This window comes from Danio aesculapii, chromosome 5 (assembly GCF_903798145.1).
Source record: "Danio aesculapii chromosome 5, fDanAes4.1, whole genome shotgun sequence".
Lineage (NCBI taxonomy): Eukaryota > Metazoa > Chordata > Actinopteri > Cypriniformes > Danionidae > Danio > Danio aesculapii.
In genome coordinates, this window is record NC_079439.1 from 70,724,894 (window position 1) to 70,742,082 (window position 17,189).

General features: G+C 37.0%; 2 protein-coding genes across 2 annotated transcripts in view; both read left to right on the top strand.

The window, feature by feature from the left end:
- Nucleotides 1–17,189, top strand: part of sftpbb (surfactant protein Bb) — a 298,486-nt gene that overhangs the window by 153,801 nt on the left and 127,496 nt on the right. The window lies entirely within an intron of this gene.
- Nucleotides 1,269–12,891, top strand: selenom (selenoprotein M). Its single transcript, XM_056458832.1, has 5 exons — nucleotides 1,269–1,427; nucleotides 3,248–3,283; nucleotides 3,364–3,398; nucleotides 7,049–7,127; nucleotides 12,354–12,891. The coding sequence occupies exons 1-5, from the start codon at nucleotides 1,329–1,331 to the stop codon at nucleotides 12,558–12,560; spliced, it is 456 nt and encodes a 151-aa protein (XP_056314807.1). The 5' UTR covers nucleotides 1,269–1,328; the 3' UTR covers nucleotides 12,561–12,891.

Genomic DNA, 17,189 nt, shown 5'->3' on the forward strand with positions numbered 1-17,189 from the left:
AACAAAAAGGAAGATACTGTAAAGGATTTTGGGAAAATGCAGCCATTGACATTCATAGTAGAAACAAATAATACTATGGAAGTCAATGGCTGTTTTTTCAACATTCTTCAGAATATCTTCCTTCAACCGAAGTAAAAAAAAAAACTGGAGGAATAGTAAATGATTTTTACCAATTTTGGGTGAATTATACTTTTAACTGACTAAGTTGGGATGAGGTTTCAACTGATCAACATTCAGGGTGCGAATTACAAGAGGGTTAGGGGGGGATTGACCCCCCTAATGCCTGATCGCCCCTGAAGAATGTGAAAGTAGCATGTAAATGGGGGGGAGGGGGGGGGGGGGGGTTGGGCATGTCAGTCCTCTAAATAAAAAGTAGTTTGCTCTGATCTGCATCTTAAATACCAATAATACTAATTAAATATTAGATAATATAGATATACAATTGACCACCCCTATAATGGATTTTACCATTGTGAATGCCTAATCACGTCAGCTAATCTAAACCTATAGACATGGTAAGTGTTGACAAAACACATTTCTTGTAAAACTGTGTTTGTTTTTACATATAGCCTAAAAGTAAATTAGATGCGTTGTTTGTATAGTTTGACCTACAGTAACCGCTGAATGGGCTAATCACAGGATATTGTAGTTCAGAATACACAAAACACTGACAAATTATATTTGTTGCATTAATAAAGTAGATGTCATTTAATTTAATTCACTGAAGCATGTATTACACAAAATAATATTACCGAAAAAGATGACCGCCCTAATCGTCATATATAATTTACCATTATTAATATAGCAGTTAGCAGAGATAACAGTTAATATAGGCTACAGTCACAGCTATGCTCTGAATCAGCATGTTATGATTATAATCATAATGTTTTTCTAATGCATATTTGCATCAAATAAATACATTTACGTTTCATTATAGGCTAAATATAATAGGAATATATTAAGGTTTTGCTAGGCTATATTATGTTTTAAAAATGCTTACAAAGCAGACTTCTTTTAGAAAAAATATGTCTTTTGTTTCTCCACACTTTACAAAAGTGTTAAATTTAGAAAACTAGCGCTTAAACAGGAGCAAATCATACAAATGAACCCAAAATCTGCATTCTGTAACTAAAATCAGCCTCTAATTTTATACATACCGAGGTAAAATTTTCAATCTGCCTCTAGACAGCGATCAAAAACCACCAGAAAAAAAAGAAAAGACAAAGAAAATGCGTGCAATATGAGCCGGAGCGCGTGACGTGGCAGAGCCGTGGTGCAGAGGAGCATCGAGCCGGCAGACGCTGCACGGTGTCCGTCGGAGGAGCATCATGTGGCCGCTGATCTTCACCGCGCTGCTTCCCTCCGTCATCCTGACCTATGAAGTGAACACAGAAAAACTGAGCGGCCTGGCGAGGGCTCGAGTGGAGGTGAGTGTTATATATTCAGCTCCAGAAAAAAAAGACGATGTCTTGAGGAGAACATCCAGAGATATAGAGCAAGATTGTAACCAAACCAGCCGATATGGCGACCTCTGATGAATATTGAGGTAAAGTTGGTTTTTATATTCGCTCTTTCGGATTTTCTCCTTAAACATAACATCATTTTGAAAAGTAATATTCGCAAATCCTGAATAGGAAAATTATATTAGCTGCCAATGACTATCAAAGTACATTGTTCACAGTCAGGTAACGCTAAATTGTGCTAATTTTGTTTTGAAGTCATACTTAAATACCATTTCAGACTCCGTATATTCAGATCACAGTATATTAGACTGTAATTTTTACATTAGCGTGGTAATATTGGAACCGTTTACGTAAATGAACGAATGTGCCAAAATAAAACCAACTTTAGGCTACCAATCTGATAAATCAGGGACAATCCGAAGAAAAATGAATGTACACGTTCAAGATTCTGTTTTAATTATATACTTTAGGTTTGAACTAGCAAATCTCCATTTGAACGCAATTGTTAGCATGGATGTGTTTTTAATCCCTAGAGTAACTTAAACATTCAGGAAATGTGTGTAAATAAATTACTGGCGAACATTAAGAGATTAGCAATGACACCCATTAGGCACTATTACAGGTTTTTAGTCATTGCTAGCTCATTGTTAGTATCATTTAGTCGTTTATTAGTTTATTTATTAGGTTTCTGGCACATTGAGTGATATAGCGTTGGACCGACATGAATGAGATCTGCTGTATTTTGCTGCCGCACTCATTAGATCAAATTGAATGTCAAAATATAAGTCTTTATATAATTCACCTGTCAAAATAAAAGTCAGGCTGGTTTTATTCAGGGTTGGGAAATTAGTGAGGTCTGGGTGTATAAAATCCTGCTATAATATCGCCTACAAATAAAACGTAGTTTTCTTTCATTATTTTTTGCTATACTTATTTTCATTAATACGATTTGGTGTATAAAGGACGAATGTAAACTTATGCTTTACATGATATAAATGTTTAAGAATTTTAGCATGACTTTCACTGTAAATGCGGAGCTAGTAACAACTAAACTTAACGAAATGGCATTGCCTATGAATCAAAAGTTTAATTTTTTGTTTTTCAACAGATTTCTGTTGTACAAATGTTATTATTCCTCTGTTTTGATAGAGTCTGACAGGATTTCATACAGATAATATCAAGATGATTGCTTTTTTTCTTACTGAATATGTTCTCCTCAGCATTAAACATCCCTTTTAACAATTCAATTTAAAGGGATAGTTCACCCAAAAATGAAAATTTACCTTCACTTGTTCAAAACCTTTTTTCTTTCCTCTGTTAAACAAAAGATACTTTGAAGAATGCTGGGAACTGGTACCCATTGACTTTCATAGTATTTTCTTTCCTACTATGGAAGTCAGTGGGTGCTAGCTTTACCAGCATTCTTCAAAATATCTTCTTTTGTGTTCAACAGAAGAAACTCAAATAGGTTTAAAACCACATGAGTGAGAAGAAATTAGTTTATATTTTCATGTTTGGGTGAACTATCTATAATAAGTTTGCCACCAAATATCACAGAACAAAAGTATAGTCTAAGGCAGTGTAAATCATGCTCAAATCTGCTATAAAATCATCAAGAAATTCAGTCTCTGTATGAAATGTCAGCACTTTTGGAGGTCAGATGGCCAATCAGATTGAAGAACCAAAAGCAACTGTTGTCCAACCAGTTTCTACAATGTTTAGTGTCTGGATGACGTGTGTTTAAATAATCTCTACATGTGTGGCTTCTCCATTTTTGTCTGCAGACGTGTGGTGGATGACAGCTGAACAGGATGAGGGAGGTGAGCTCATTCACTTTATAATGTCTTCGAACTGTAAGGATTCAAAAATAATACTAAAACTGTATTTATTTTTTCCTCAGGTCAAGGCCTTTGTGACCCAGGACATTCCTCTTTAGTATCCTTTAAAGTCATCTGATCCTCAAGACTGAATTAAAAATGACTGAATAATTAAACATAATATATATATATATATTTACTTCAGGGATGACTTGACTGGGAGTTTACATACATTTAAAAACCTGAATTAAGCCAGTGTTTTAATAGCCATTTAAAAGCTTTATTTAGGGCGGCTCAGTGGTTAACACTGTCGCCTCACAGCAAGAAGGTAGCTGGTTTGAGTCCCAGCTGGGCCAGTTGGCATTTCTGTGTGGAGTTTGCATGTTCTCCCCGTGTTGGCGTGGGTTTCCTCCAGGTGCTCTGGTTTCCCCCACAGTCCAAACACATGCGCTATAGAGCAATTGAATGAACTAAAATTGGCCATAGTGTATGAGTGTGTGTGAATGAGTGTGTTTCCCTGTTCTGGGTTGCAGCTGGAAGGGCCTCTGCTGTGTAAAACATATGCTGGATAAGTTGGCGGTTCATTCCGCTGTGGAGACCCCTGATGAATAATGGGACTAAGTCAACTGAAAATGAATGAAGCTTCATTTAAATTAATTAATAATAAATTACTATATGATTAATATTTGATACATTTTAACTACATTATTTACATTATTAAAGTAATTTATTTGATATATTTATTTATTTTATGATATAAATTATGAATGATTAATAATTAATACATTTTAACTACATTATTAAAGTAGTTTATTTGATATATTTATTTATTTTATGATATAAATTACTATATGATTAATATTTGACACATTTTAACTACATTATTTACATTATTAAAGTAGTTTATTTGATATATTTATTTATTTTATGATATAAATTACTATATGATTAATATTTGACACATTTTAACTACATTATTATGTAATTTATTTGATATATTTATCTTATTTATCTTTTTTACTAATATAGTAAAAAAAAGTTGTATCTTTTTGCCTGATATATTTATCCTTTTTAATAAGTAAAAAGGATTCACTTAAATGGAAATTTCCCAAAATAAATAAGAGATTTTTTTTGACTCATGATAGTTTTAATAACAAAAACATTTGTCATTGCCATGGTGCATAATATTCATACATTCATTAATTTTCTTTTCGGCTTAGTCCCTTTATTAATCTGGGGTCTCCACAGCGGAATGAACTGCCAACTTATCCAGCACGTTTTACGCAGCTAATAATGACAAAAAACCTGAAATAGTATAATGGGAGCCACTGCTAATCTCTTAAAGTTCGCCAGTGATTTATTTACACACATTTCCTTAATGTTTATGTTACTCAGGGATTAAAAACACATCCATACAAACAATTGCGTTCAAATGGAGAGTTGCTAGTTCAAACCTAAACATCCATACACACTCATTCACACACATACACTACGGACAATTTAGTTTATCCAACTCACCTATAGCGAATGTCTTTGGAGTTGTGGAGGAAACCCACGTGAACACAGGGAGAACATGCAGACTCCACACAGAAATGCCAACTGACCCAGCCGAGGCTCGAAACAGCGACTTTCTTGCTGTGAGGCGACAGCACTGCGCCACCGTGACACCCGGTGCATAATATTGTCTTACTTATTTTGCAAGAGACTCATATTCAGCTTAAAGTGCAGTTTAAAGACTTAACTACGTTAATTAAGTTAACTAGGCAAGTCATTGGATAACAGTGGGTTGTTCTGTAGCCAATCAGAAAAGTGGGCTTATCATATTGACCTCAGCAGTTTTTCATTTTTATTCCAGCCAAACTCAAGTCAGTAAGACTTTCTCCAGAAGAAAAATATAGGTCCCACTTTACATTAGGTGTCCTTAACTACTATGTACTTGCATCAAAAACTAAATACCATGTACTTACTGTGTTCATAATGTATTTGAGAACACTTGTGGAGCTCTTGAGTTTGAATAGGGGTCGGGATATGGACAGGTTTGGTGGTATGGGCAGGTTTAAGGGTGGGTTAAGGTGGAAGGGATGGTCAACAGTGTATTCACAAATTTATTTACAGATGTAATTACATAGAGGTATTTAATCAAGCATAAGTACACAGTAAATACATGCATTTACACAATAAGTAATGAATTATTAATTTCGGTGTGTATGGCAGAAAGTTTCAGTCGACGTCATTCTCACTCGAGGAAATGTCTACAGTAAAGCTGTACGGGTCACTTACATATCATATGAGAAGCTCTTCACACAAAACAGATGCTTTACACACATAAATACTTGTGTAGAAATGTTTATTACTAACTTTTCAATGAACATGAGTTGATTATAACTGCAGATCAAAGACAGTGCGAAACAGCCTACTGTAACGTCTGTAATTATATTAAATAACTAAATAAATGAACATATATAAACACATACAGCCCCTTACAGTCTCCGATATGTTACCAACTACAGAAGAACTACACACAGCAGACATTTCGTCCGTATTTAGGTTCAAAACAACACAAAATATAGCCCACAGTCAGTGAAAACCTCTCATCTGTGTCTGTAATCTTCAGCAGCACATGTAGCCTCTGTTAGAGAGTAATTCCATCATTCTGAATTCATATTAGTCCAAAAGGTAAAGATAATAAGTGAGTTAATCATGGCATTTTGTTCATGTTTGCTGATAAATAATGTGCTCCTTTTTTCCGGCTTCTCACTTGTTTTTACCGCTCTTCACTCTCGCGTTTGTCAGTGTCTGACAGGATCGGGTTTCAAAAGCACGTCAATAATCAAGCGCAGGTTATTATCATCAGCTCAAGAAGTTTGTTTTTTCAGATATAATGTTAGATGCCATGAGCGCTAGCAAGAAAGCGAAACCACTCGCGCCTCAGACTGGCTCATAAAAAACTACGGGGCACAGGGTAAATCTGCTCTTCTTCTTGGCTTTGTGGCTGTTCATCCAGACGACGACAAGGTTTGTTTGAGCCCAGATCGACCATGGCTCGTTGTTATATGTATTTATAATTCCGCTGTAATCTCTCGCTGTGTATTTTAAATATAGCGGTTTTTTGTTTTCATTCTGGCTTGTTGCGTAAGCGAATGACGTATCTCTGTAAACCAATAGCGTTCAGCTGCGCGTGTGGCTCCGCCTTTTGGTACCCTTTCTCGTGTTTAGTACCCTTTCGAAAGGGTGCCGAAAAAGTGGTACGGTACGGTTCGGTTCGGTACGCTTTTTGACAGTGGAAATGGCGATAAAAGCATACCAAACCGAACCGTACCGTACCACTCAGTGGAAACAGGCCATAATTAAGGCCATTTAATATAAAGTGGGACCAAATTATAATAGGAAATGCAATGAAAAATGTTAAATTAAAGAAAAAGCTTCAGAATTTTGCTGGAGGACAATGAATTCCATCTTTAAATCTAACAACCTTTCTAGATTCACTCCCTTCTCACTTTTCAGCTCCCTCCAGACTATTTGTTTTTGTCTTTATTGCATTTTCAGGCCACAGATGATTAGGTTTCAGTAATTCGATGAGAAACAGAGGAACTTTGAGTTGTTCGTGTTGTCATCTGATATCCACATCCCTCACAGTCATTGCATTGTTCGGCTGAAATGCAAAAATATAAGTTTACATGTGTGCTCTATTTACATCTGCTGCGGTTAGACAGTTCACTCATGTCATAGATCTAGTCTAAATACAATCCTTAATGTCCATCCGTTCAGCCATAACCTGGTGATGAAGCACATTCCTGGGGCCGATCCTGAACTCGTCCTCCTCAACCACTATTATGAAGAACTAGATGTAAGTCAGAAGTGTCCATGCAGATCCTTCGCTTTCCTTTCTACTCCAGAATAAACAGCACAAAGACCGGTTTTATCCACTAGAGTTTGAGTGTGATCCTCATAGCAGTGACAGAAATCTTTTCCCAGAGTCGACACCTGCTTGATATTTCTACGGATTTGCTTGGGGTTGATCCATTTGAACCCTTTAGTATGAGTGGTGATCAAATGAAAAAATACTGTAGTGTTTAATAGTGTAAATACTAGTGTTTTTGAACCAGACCATAGTAAAGTACTTTAATCTGATAGGGTAATTCTATAGTTGGTAACACAACTATAGTCATACACAGTTGAAGTCAGCATTATTAGCCCCCCTGAATTATTAGCCCCCCTATTGAATTTTTTCCCCAATTTCTGTTTAACGGAGAGCAGATTTCTACAACACATTTCTAATCATAATAGTTTTAATAACTCATTTCTAATAGCTGATTTATTTGATCTTTGCCATGACAGTAAATAATATTTGACTAGATATTTTTCAAGACACTTCTATACAGCTTACAGTGACATTTAAAGGCTTAACTAGGTTAATTAGGTTAACTAGGCAGGTTAGGGTAATTAGGCAAGTTATTGTGTAACGATGGTTTGTTCTGTAGACTATCGAAAAATATATGGCTTAAATAATAGCTTTAATAATTTTGTCCTTATAATGGTGCTTAAAAGTGCGCTGACATTTAGCACCATGGTGCTCACGGTGACGTGAGTTCGATTCCCGGCTCGAGGGCCTTTGCAGACCCTTCCCCTCTCTCTGCTCCCAGTACTTTCCTGTCTGCAACCTCTACTGTCCTTTCCAAATGAAGGTGGAAAAACCCCTAAAAAATATAATTATAAAAAAATGGTGCTTAAATTAAAAACTGCTTTTATTCTTGCCGAAATAAAATAAATAAGACTTTCTCCAGAAGAAAAAATATTATCAGACATACTGTGAAAATTTCCTTGCTCTGTTAAACATCATTTGGGAAATATTTAAGAAAAGAGAAAATAATTGAAAGGGGGAATAATAATTCTGACTTCAACTGTAATTACCCAATACTGTATACGTTTTCTACAGCTATATTGTACAAGTCACTAGTTTACTGTGGTAAAAAATACGTATACTACTCTATTTATTACCCTTTGTCGGTTCACTATAGTTACTACAGTACTGAAGCCTTCATTAGTAAACTGTTGTAAATACTATAATATATAGTTATAATTAACTTTACTATATAATAATAATAATACAAATAAATAACCTATATTGTGGTTCAAAACACTTCACTATAAATTACTATAGTATTTTGTTCACTTGTGGTGTTAGCAGAGGAAAGTATAACAGAAAAAAAACATGCTTTAAATTTCAAAGTTAATGTTTGATAGTAAAACTTAATTCTCCATAGTGTACCTGTATGAAGGTGAGAGTGTATGGATGTTTCCCAGTACTGGGTTGCAGCTGGAAGGGCATCCGCTGTGTAAAACATATGCTGGATAAGTTGGCGGTTCATTCCGCTGTGGCGAACCTTGATGAATAAAGGGACTAAGCCAAAGGAAAATGTATGAATGTTTGATAGAAATAGTTTATTTAGCATAAAGTTCCTTAAAGTCCTTACTACTAATTATTATTATTATTGAGATAATGTCTCACCATGTTGGCGTGGGTTTCCTCCGGGAGCTCCAGTTTCCCCCACAGTGCAAAGACATGCGCTAAAGGGTAGTTGAATAAACTAAATTGGCTGTAGTGTATGAGTGTGTGTGAAAATGCAAGAGTGTATGGGTGTTTCCCAGTGTTGGGTTGTGGCTGGAAGGGCATCCGCTGCGTAAAACATATGCTGGCGGTTCATTGCACTGTGGCGACCCCAGAATAATAAGGGGCTTAAGCCGAAAAGGAAACGAATGAATGAAAGATAATGTGTCCAGATTTCAAACACTTGCTTAATAAATGTAAAGTGCCTAATAAAATCATGTTAGCGCGAGACGTCTGGTGCTTTATTGTTTTTAATTAAAACGCAGCAGTCTAACAGAACTGTATTTTTGTAACGCGTTTTTCATTCAGTTTAACCCTCAAGTTTTCTTTTAGTCTCCAAAAGGTCTGAAATTAAATAAATATAAACCCTGCAGAAACCAAGTAACACCAGAGTGGATATTCCAATCGTAACCATGTCTGTGCTTAAATAAACTTTGATAAAACAAACGTTACCACAGCAAAGATTTAGATTTGAATTGTGTTGGGACGGATTTCGCGGGAAACTGACAAACTACCGTTCGTTATTCCCCCCTAGCGTCTTGTCACAAACAACAAAGAAAGCGACCATAAAACATATAAAAGGGAAAACCTCAGGGAAATTACAGGTTGTAGAAACATAAATAACCTTAAAATATCCTGTGTACAGCGCCGTGTCCCTGCAGAGCCGAGACGCATCCAAAACCGATGTTATTTCTAACCACTAGAGGGCGCAAAATTTATATCCCACATGAGAAAATACTGTGGTAAATCCTTAGCGTTTTAAACCATACATACTACAGGACTTGAATTGATCTGTTGTGACAATATTGTTGTTTATATGGGGATATAGACACTATAGTAATAACTAAATGACCCAAAACTGGTTCGCAACTATAGATGATGTTATACTACACAACAGCAGTTTACTGTAGTAGAAACTAAAGTATAGCCTACTAAAGTATTTATTAGAGTTTATCAGTTCACTACACCACAGTATGCTGTGGCATTAATTAACAAACACTTGTAAATACTATAATATATACAGTATAATACACGTTACTATAGTATAGTTCAAAACAGGGCCGGTCCTGTACATTTGGGGGCTCTAAGCTGAATAATTTTGGGGCCCTATACTTTGCTCTAAATAGTGGAGTATTGCCATTGCAAAGCAGCCCACGATGATTATATTGCTTATTAGATACAATCAATGAAACAGAAAAGTAAAGCCTGATTTCTTCTACTTCATATCTGTCCGAATGATTTAGACATTTTAAAAGAGCACTGATGGCAGCTTTCAAAAGGAGGAATTGACTCCTACTTTGCGTCGCGTGTTTAAAACATATTCATTTCATTTGGCAAACAGATTGAAGATTCTAGGTTGAGTTTATTTTTTAATAAATTCCAAAAGCAAAAACCCTGCATTCCTGCAATGAAACGCCAATGTACAATAATTAGCCAAAAGTGAAAGTGCATTACTTTCTATTATAATTTCTAGATATTAATAAAATATACATTCTCACTCATTGAAAACTCATAAAAAAAAAAAGAGTTATTCAAACATGAATGCAAAGACTGATCCATAAATAATAAAATAAATAGGCAAATAATATAAATATGAAAAATATGAATATAAAAAAAGATAAGAAAAAGGGAAGCAACAAATACTGGGTTAATGTTCAACCCAAATACAAACTATATTATTCCCTTCAGTCTCCTTCCCTGTTCCTTATTCGAGATGCAGGGTCTGGAGCTTATATTAAATGATGATTAATTCAGTTAGAACATATAAACAATATTACCAGTGTGCAAAATATGTCAGTGAAAGACGCTTCAGTATTGCATTTCAGTAAAATATGTTTTACATTACATTACATTTACATTTAGCAGACGCTTTTATCCAGAACGACTTACAAATGAGGACAAGGAAGCAATTTACACAACTATAAGAGCAGCAGTGAACAAGTGCTATAGACAAGTTTCAGGTGTGTAAAGTCTAAGAAGCATTAGTAAAGTTTTTTTTTTTGAGAGAGAGAGAGAGAGAGAGAGAGAGAGAGTACAGTTAGTGGTAAAGCCAGAGAGGCAGTTGCAGATTAGGAAGGAAAGTGGAGAGTAAATAGTTGAGTTTTTAGTCGTTTCTTGAAGACAGCAAGTGACTCTGCTGTTCTGATGCAGTTAGGGAGTTCATTCCACCAACTGGGCAGATTGAATGCGAGAGTTCGGGAAAGTGATTTCTTCCCTCTTAGGGATGGAACCACGAGGCGACGTTCATTAACAGAACACAAGTTTCTGGAGGGCACATATATCTGCAGAAGTGAGAGCAGATACGAAGGAGCACAGCTAGAGGTCGCTTTGTAAGCAAACATCAGAGCTTTGAATTTGATGCGGGCAGCAACTGGCAGCCAGTGCAAACGGGTGAGTAGCGGAGTGACATGTGCTCTTTTGGGTTCATCAAAGACCACTCGTGCTGCTGCGTTCTGAAGCAGCTGAAGAGGTTTGATAGAGTTAGCTGGAAGCCCGGCTAGCAGAGAGTTGCAATAGTCCAGTTTGGAGAGAACAAGAGCTTGAACAATGAGTTGAGCTGTATGTTCAGATAGGAAGGGTCGGACCTTTCTGATGTTACAGAGTGCGAATCTGCAAGATCGAGCCGTTCTAGAAATGTGGCCAGAGAAGTTTAGTTAGTCATCAATCGTTACTCCAAGGCTTTTTACCATTTTGGATGCAGTGATGGTTGCCCCATCCATTTTAGACTTAAAAAAAAAACAGGTCTGTAAAACCAGGAAAAAAGAAACATTTCATAAAAGTAGACAACGCTTATTCATTTGTAATTGGCTATTTTCTATAAATGTGCTATTAGATTGTCTTTAACACCATCATTAGCACTTAAAAGCGATGCTAAAAATGATTTTGTGCTCGTCTCTTCTGGTCGTCGTTTTCCTCCTCAGTTTTTCGACACCTGAAGAATATTAGTTTCATTTTCGTGGTCCAATTTCAAATATAAATCAGGTATATAAATGGGGCCATGGCAGTGAAACAAAGGCTGTGTCTGTGCTCGGATTCGCGTTTTGGTGTGGTGACCGGTTGGTCTTACAGGTTATACCTTGGAAGAACAAACTCGAACTGCGAGAACACGGGACATATGAGAAATGAGTTGGAGATGGATTTCAACTTTAATCAAATTGTGATTTTTAAAGTTTTCTTTTTAGTGTAAATGTATAAATATTTAAGTACTAAAGAATGAAGGTCATTTGTAAAATGCTAATAAAACAATTTCAGCAAGGAAACGGCTCGCACCACTAGTGGGTTGTGGGGGCCCCCTTGTGGTGGCGGGGCCCTAAGCAGCTGCTCAGTTCGCTTATAGGGAGAGCCGGCTATGGTTCAAAAACAATCTCTAAATTAGTTCGATTGCTGTTGCTAAATGTGATTATTATTTTTTAAATGACACTTCTCTTTCCCCCCCTAATAAATGCTGCTGTGTTTCTCTTCCAGAGGATCCCATTATCTGAAATGACTCGCGCTGAGATTAACAAACTATTGGCCGAGCTGGGCTTTTATAAAAAAGAGCATGCCGAAGACCAAGTGCCCGAGGAGTTTCGCTTCTCTCCAGCAAAAGACAGTCCCTTTGAGGGCCGGCAGTCCAGCACGTCGGCCCCTGAGACAACGGAGCCTTCAGATTCCCAACACACCGACCTGTAGAGACATCAACATCTGAGACCTGCCGGATTTACAGAGCGTGAGAAACCGAGCCGGATCTTAAAAATAGCTCAATCTACTGTCAACACGGGGCATATTGTGATTAGATGTGATTGGCGTTTTGAGTGCAGAGAGAAGCTGATGTTTGAGGCAGTGGTTTTCTCTCACTGTACTGTATTTAAGTGTATTTTTCTGCCCAGCGGGACGTTAATGATGTCCACAGCTGTAAAAGCCTGAGAGCGGCTGCGGACTGATGATCTGCGTCCTCGTGGGCAGAAATCAGGCCTTGAACGGACTGTGGGAGTTAGAAAATAAATGCTTTAATAATATCACAGCCAATGAGTGTTCGTTATTATACAAGTGAAATTATGTGAAGCCCTTAAAGGGGACCTATTATGCAAAAATCACATTTATAAGAGGTTTAAACACAGACACCAGTGTGTGAATATAACCAGCTTCTAATGTTAAAATGTATTAATCTTATTTTATTATAATCACACTTGATAGAAACCCTTTGATTGACATTCTCCCTTTGTACGTGTCATCAAAGGGGGAAAGCCCCGCCCACTAGTGACCATCTCTTCCTCATTAGCATAGGATGTCAATCTTGTTTTTCAATCTGCCACTATGCTGACTCATAGGCATTTGTAGCTCCGCCCTCTTAAATCTCATTTGAATTTAAAGCGACAGTCACCAAAACAGCACGATTTTTCAAAGGGTCAGTTTTAAAGAGTTATAAAACATTATTTGTGGGTTATTTTGTGAGATGAAACTTAAAACACACTCGAGGGATATCAGAGACATATTTTTATCTCGTAAAAAGGGGCATTATAGGCCCCCTTTAAAGGAAAACTCCAATTTATATTTGGAAATAGGCTCATTTATAACTCTCCTACAGATAGAGAGTTACGTTTGACTAATTTTGAATCCATTCAGCCGATCTACGCATTCGGCGGGAGTCATTTTAGCTTAGCTTAGCATAGATCATTGAATCGGATTAGACCATTAGCATCTCGCACAAAAATAAAAAAATAAAAAGTTTGGATTGTTTTTCTAATTAAAGGTGCAGTAGGTGATTGTCTTCAGATGTTGTTGTTCTGCTTGAAAGTCTCTTCACATTCCACTAGTACTGATTAAAGTAAATGATCTAAATGTATTTATATGGACTTTTATATTCTGGGTGAGGTTTAAGACCAATTAAAATTTGCCGAGCTGACAATTCCCATAATTCTGATAAGTTGTCCAAACTGTGTCAACAAATGTAGATTTGTACATCTGCGCACCCCGTTTACACAGATCCACTGTTTGCGTGTGCATGCGCACCACGAAAAGATGAGCAGTAAAAACAAATCCTGAATCAATATTGGACTTAGTTTTTCACACTGGAGGAAGGACGACACCATGGCTGAAGGATTTCTTTTAGACAGGAAATGCTACGTTTTAAACTATTTGTCACGCGGAGCTGATGTAGATTGTGTTGTTATGAATGGGTTATATGCACAGAAGTGTTGTTGAGCCACTGAAATCTTCCAGAGATAGAATGATGTGACTATTTTCAGTTTCATAAGGACATTTTACAGCATCGATAATGTAGTCGGTTGAAAATGAATGGGTTGGCTCCAGTAGGCGCAATGATATTGACACCAAAATGAGAGTGTGTGTGTGTATATATATATATATATATATATATATATATATATATATATATATATATATATATATATATTAGCTAACATTTGAAGTGGATCAAAAAAGTATTTGTCCCAAGACAAGAACGGCTGTTGTTGGCGTGGGTTTCCTCCGGGTGCTCCGGTTCCCCCCACAGTCCAAACACATGCGGTATAGGAGAATTGGATAAACTAAATTGGCTGTAGTGTGTGGGTGTGTGTGTGTTAATGCGAGAGCGCATGGCTGTTTCCCAGTACTGGGTTGTGTTTGGAAGGGAATCCGCTGAGTAAAACATATGCTGGAATAGCTAGCTGTTCATTCCACTGTGGCGACGTCTGATAAATAAGCGACTAAGCTGAAGGAAAATGAATGAATGAATGAATGAATATTTGGTTTGTTGTAAAGATATGTCTTGTGCAGGAATGTGAACCATTTCTTCAGCAAGTGCGATAAACGACAACACATTTTTGGTATGGTTTATGGTTTTAATGCTTGCTATATGAAACCATCGTGTAGGGAAATACTGAGTGAACAACAGTGTGTACAAACGACTTTTCTCTTCACATTTGTGAATGAATGCTGATTAGCCTGACTAGTGCAACCTTTGAGTACCAAGCAAAGTCTGTGGTGTAGTTGCACTGTTCGTCATTAAATTATGTGCAGTCATTAAAGCAATTCAAACGACATTTATCTTTAGAACCAAATATATAAACATCACTGACCTTTCAAGATGAATTTCCTGCTAAAACACTATTAATATTACTATTTTAAACTGACAACTAGGGTTTACTGATATATATATATATATACAGTGTTTAAATTACACGGTGTAATAAGATGTACAAAAGCACACCTTACTGTACGTTTAGGGACAAACTTCATCGTTTCCAAATGAAGTTCAGGAATATGAACGCGATCAAAATTCATCCATAATTATTGACAATCCAAAAAGTGCATCTATACATGCATACTAAAGCTGTTTGTGTACTTACTGTAAATATCACTTCAAAATGAGTCTTAATAACAGGAACACATCAGTCTAAAACGAACCCAAACAGTGTAAAAACTAAAACGCTCGGCTAGCAACATCAACAGTGAAGTCATGAGCCGAAGCCATGACTAGCGGTGAGGTTAATACTCTTGCAACGTTTTTAAATAAACACAAAATGAAAAAAAATCACCTTCATTTAAAAACAAACAAACTAAAACTTCAAGTAAACGTGTGAAAGCATGCAGGTCTGATCTCCACTGACGGCCACAGTACCGCGGATCAGGGTTAAAAGCTTTTAAAACCATAGATAATGGCGATCAACATAAAATCATGTTTCGTTTTTAACATCAGATCAAGTAGTAGGCGATTATACGAGGCTGGGGAGTGGACTGAATATCACCTTTATCTTTTTTAAATTAAATATTTAATGGTTAGTTCCTTCAAAAATGAAAAGTCTGCTATTAATTACGCCCTCTCATGTTGATTTCAGTCTTAATTTACGTAGATTAAGATATTTTAGAAGAAATCAGAGAGCTCTCTCGTCCTCTTTAGACAGCAAGGGTCCTGACACACTTGTCAGAAAACTCCTTGAGTCTTCGGTAGTTCACCTGTAATAATACCAAGCTCTAATAGAACTTTTTACATTTGTTTTGAAGCTCAAAAGTGTACTTGGAGCTTCATATGATTACAGTTCGACCACTGCAGTCACATGGAATGTTTTGACAAAGTTTTTTGGTTGCTTTTCGGTAAAGCTGTGGTGAAAAAATGTTTTGATGTTCAAAATGCATCACTATTTGCTCTTCAATCGATTCTGAGCTTCGTTTTCAACTGCAGATGGCGCTCTATGCTAGTTTTTAATAGCAGATGGCGCTCTATGCTAGTTTTTAATTGCAGGTGGCGCTTTAGGCTAGTTTTTAACAGCAGATGGCGCTCCAGGTTAGTTTTTAAAAGCAGATGGCGCTCTAGGCTAGTTTTTAACTGCAGATGGCGCTCTAGGCTAGTTTTTAACAGCAGATGATGCTCTAGGCTAATGTATAACAGCATATGGCGCTCTAGGCTAGTTTTTAACAGCAGATGGCGCTCTAGGTTAGTTTTTAACAGCAGATGGCGCTCTAGGCTAGTTTTTAACAGCAGATGGCGCTCTAGGCTAGTTTTTAACAGCAGATGGTGCTCTAGGTTAGTTTTTAACAGCAGATGATGCTCTAGGCTAATGTATAACAGCATATGGCGCTCTAGGTTAGTTTTTAACAGCAGATGGCGCTCTAGGTTAGTTTTTAACAGCAGATGGCGCTCTAGGTTAGTTTTTAACAGCAGATGGCGCTCTAGGCTAGTTTTTAACAGCAGATGGTGCTCTAGGCTAGTTTTTAACAGCAGATGGTGCTCTAGGTTAGTTTTTAACTGCAGATGGCGCTCCAGGCTAGTTTTTAACAGCAGGTGGCACTTTAGGCTAGTTTTTAACAGCAGATGGCGCTCCAGGTTAGTTTTTAAAAGCAGATGGCGCTCTAGGCTAGTTTTTAACTGCAGATGGCGCTCTAGGCTAGTTTTTAACAGCAGATGATGCTCTAGGCTAATGTATAACAGCATATGGCGCTCAAGGCTAGTTTTTAACAGCAGATGGCGCTCTAGGTTAGTTTTTAACAGCAGATGGCGCTCTAGGTTAGTTTTTAACAGCAGATGGCGCTCTAGGCTAGTTTTTAACAGCACATGGTGCTCTAGGCTAGTTTTTAACAGCAGATGGTGCTCTAGGTTAGTTTTTAACTGCAGATGGCGCTCCAGGCTAGTTTTTAACAGCAGGTGGCACTTTAGGCTAGTTTTTAACAGTAGGTGGCGCTTTAGGCTAGTTTTTAAAAGCAGATGGCGCTCTAAGCTAGTTTGTAACATTAGATGGCGCTCTAGGCTAGTTTGTTTGTTGAGATTGATGTAAACAGCTCACTATAACCACTCTTGTAATTCGTAACTTTATTTTCATAAGG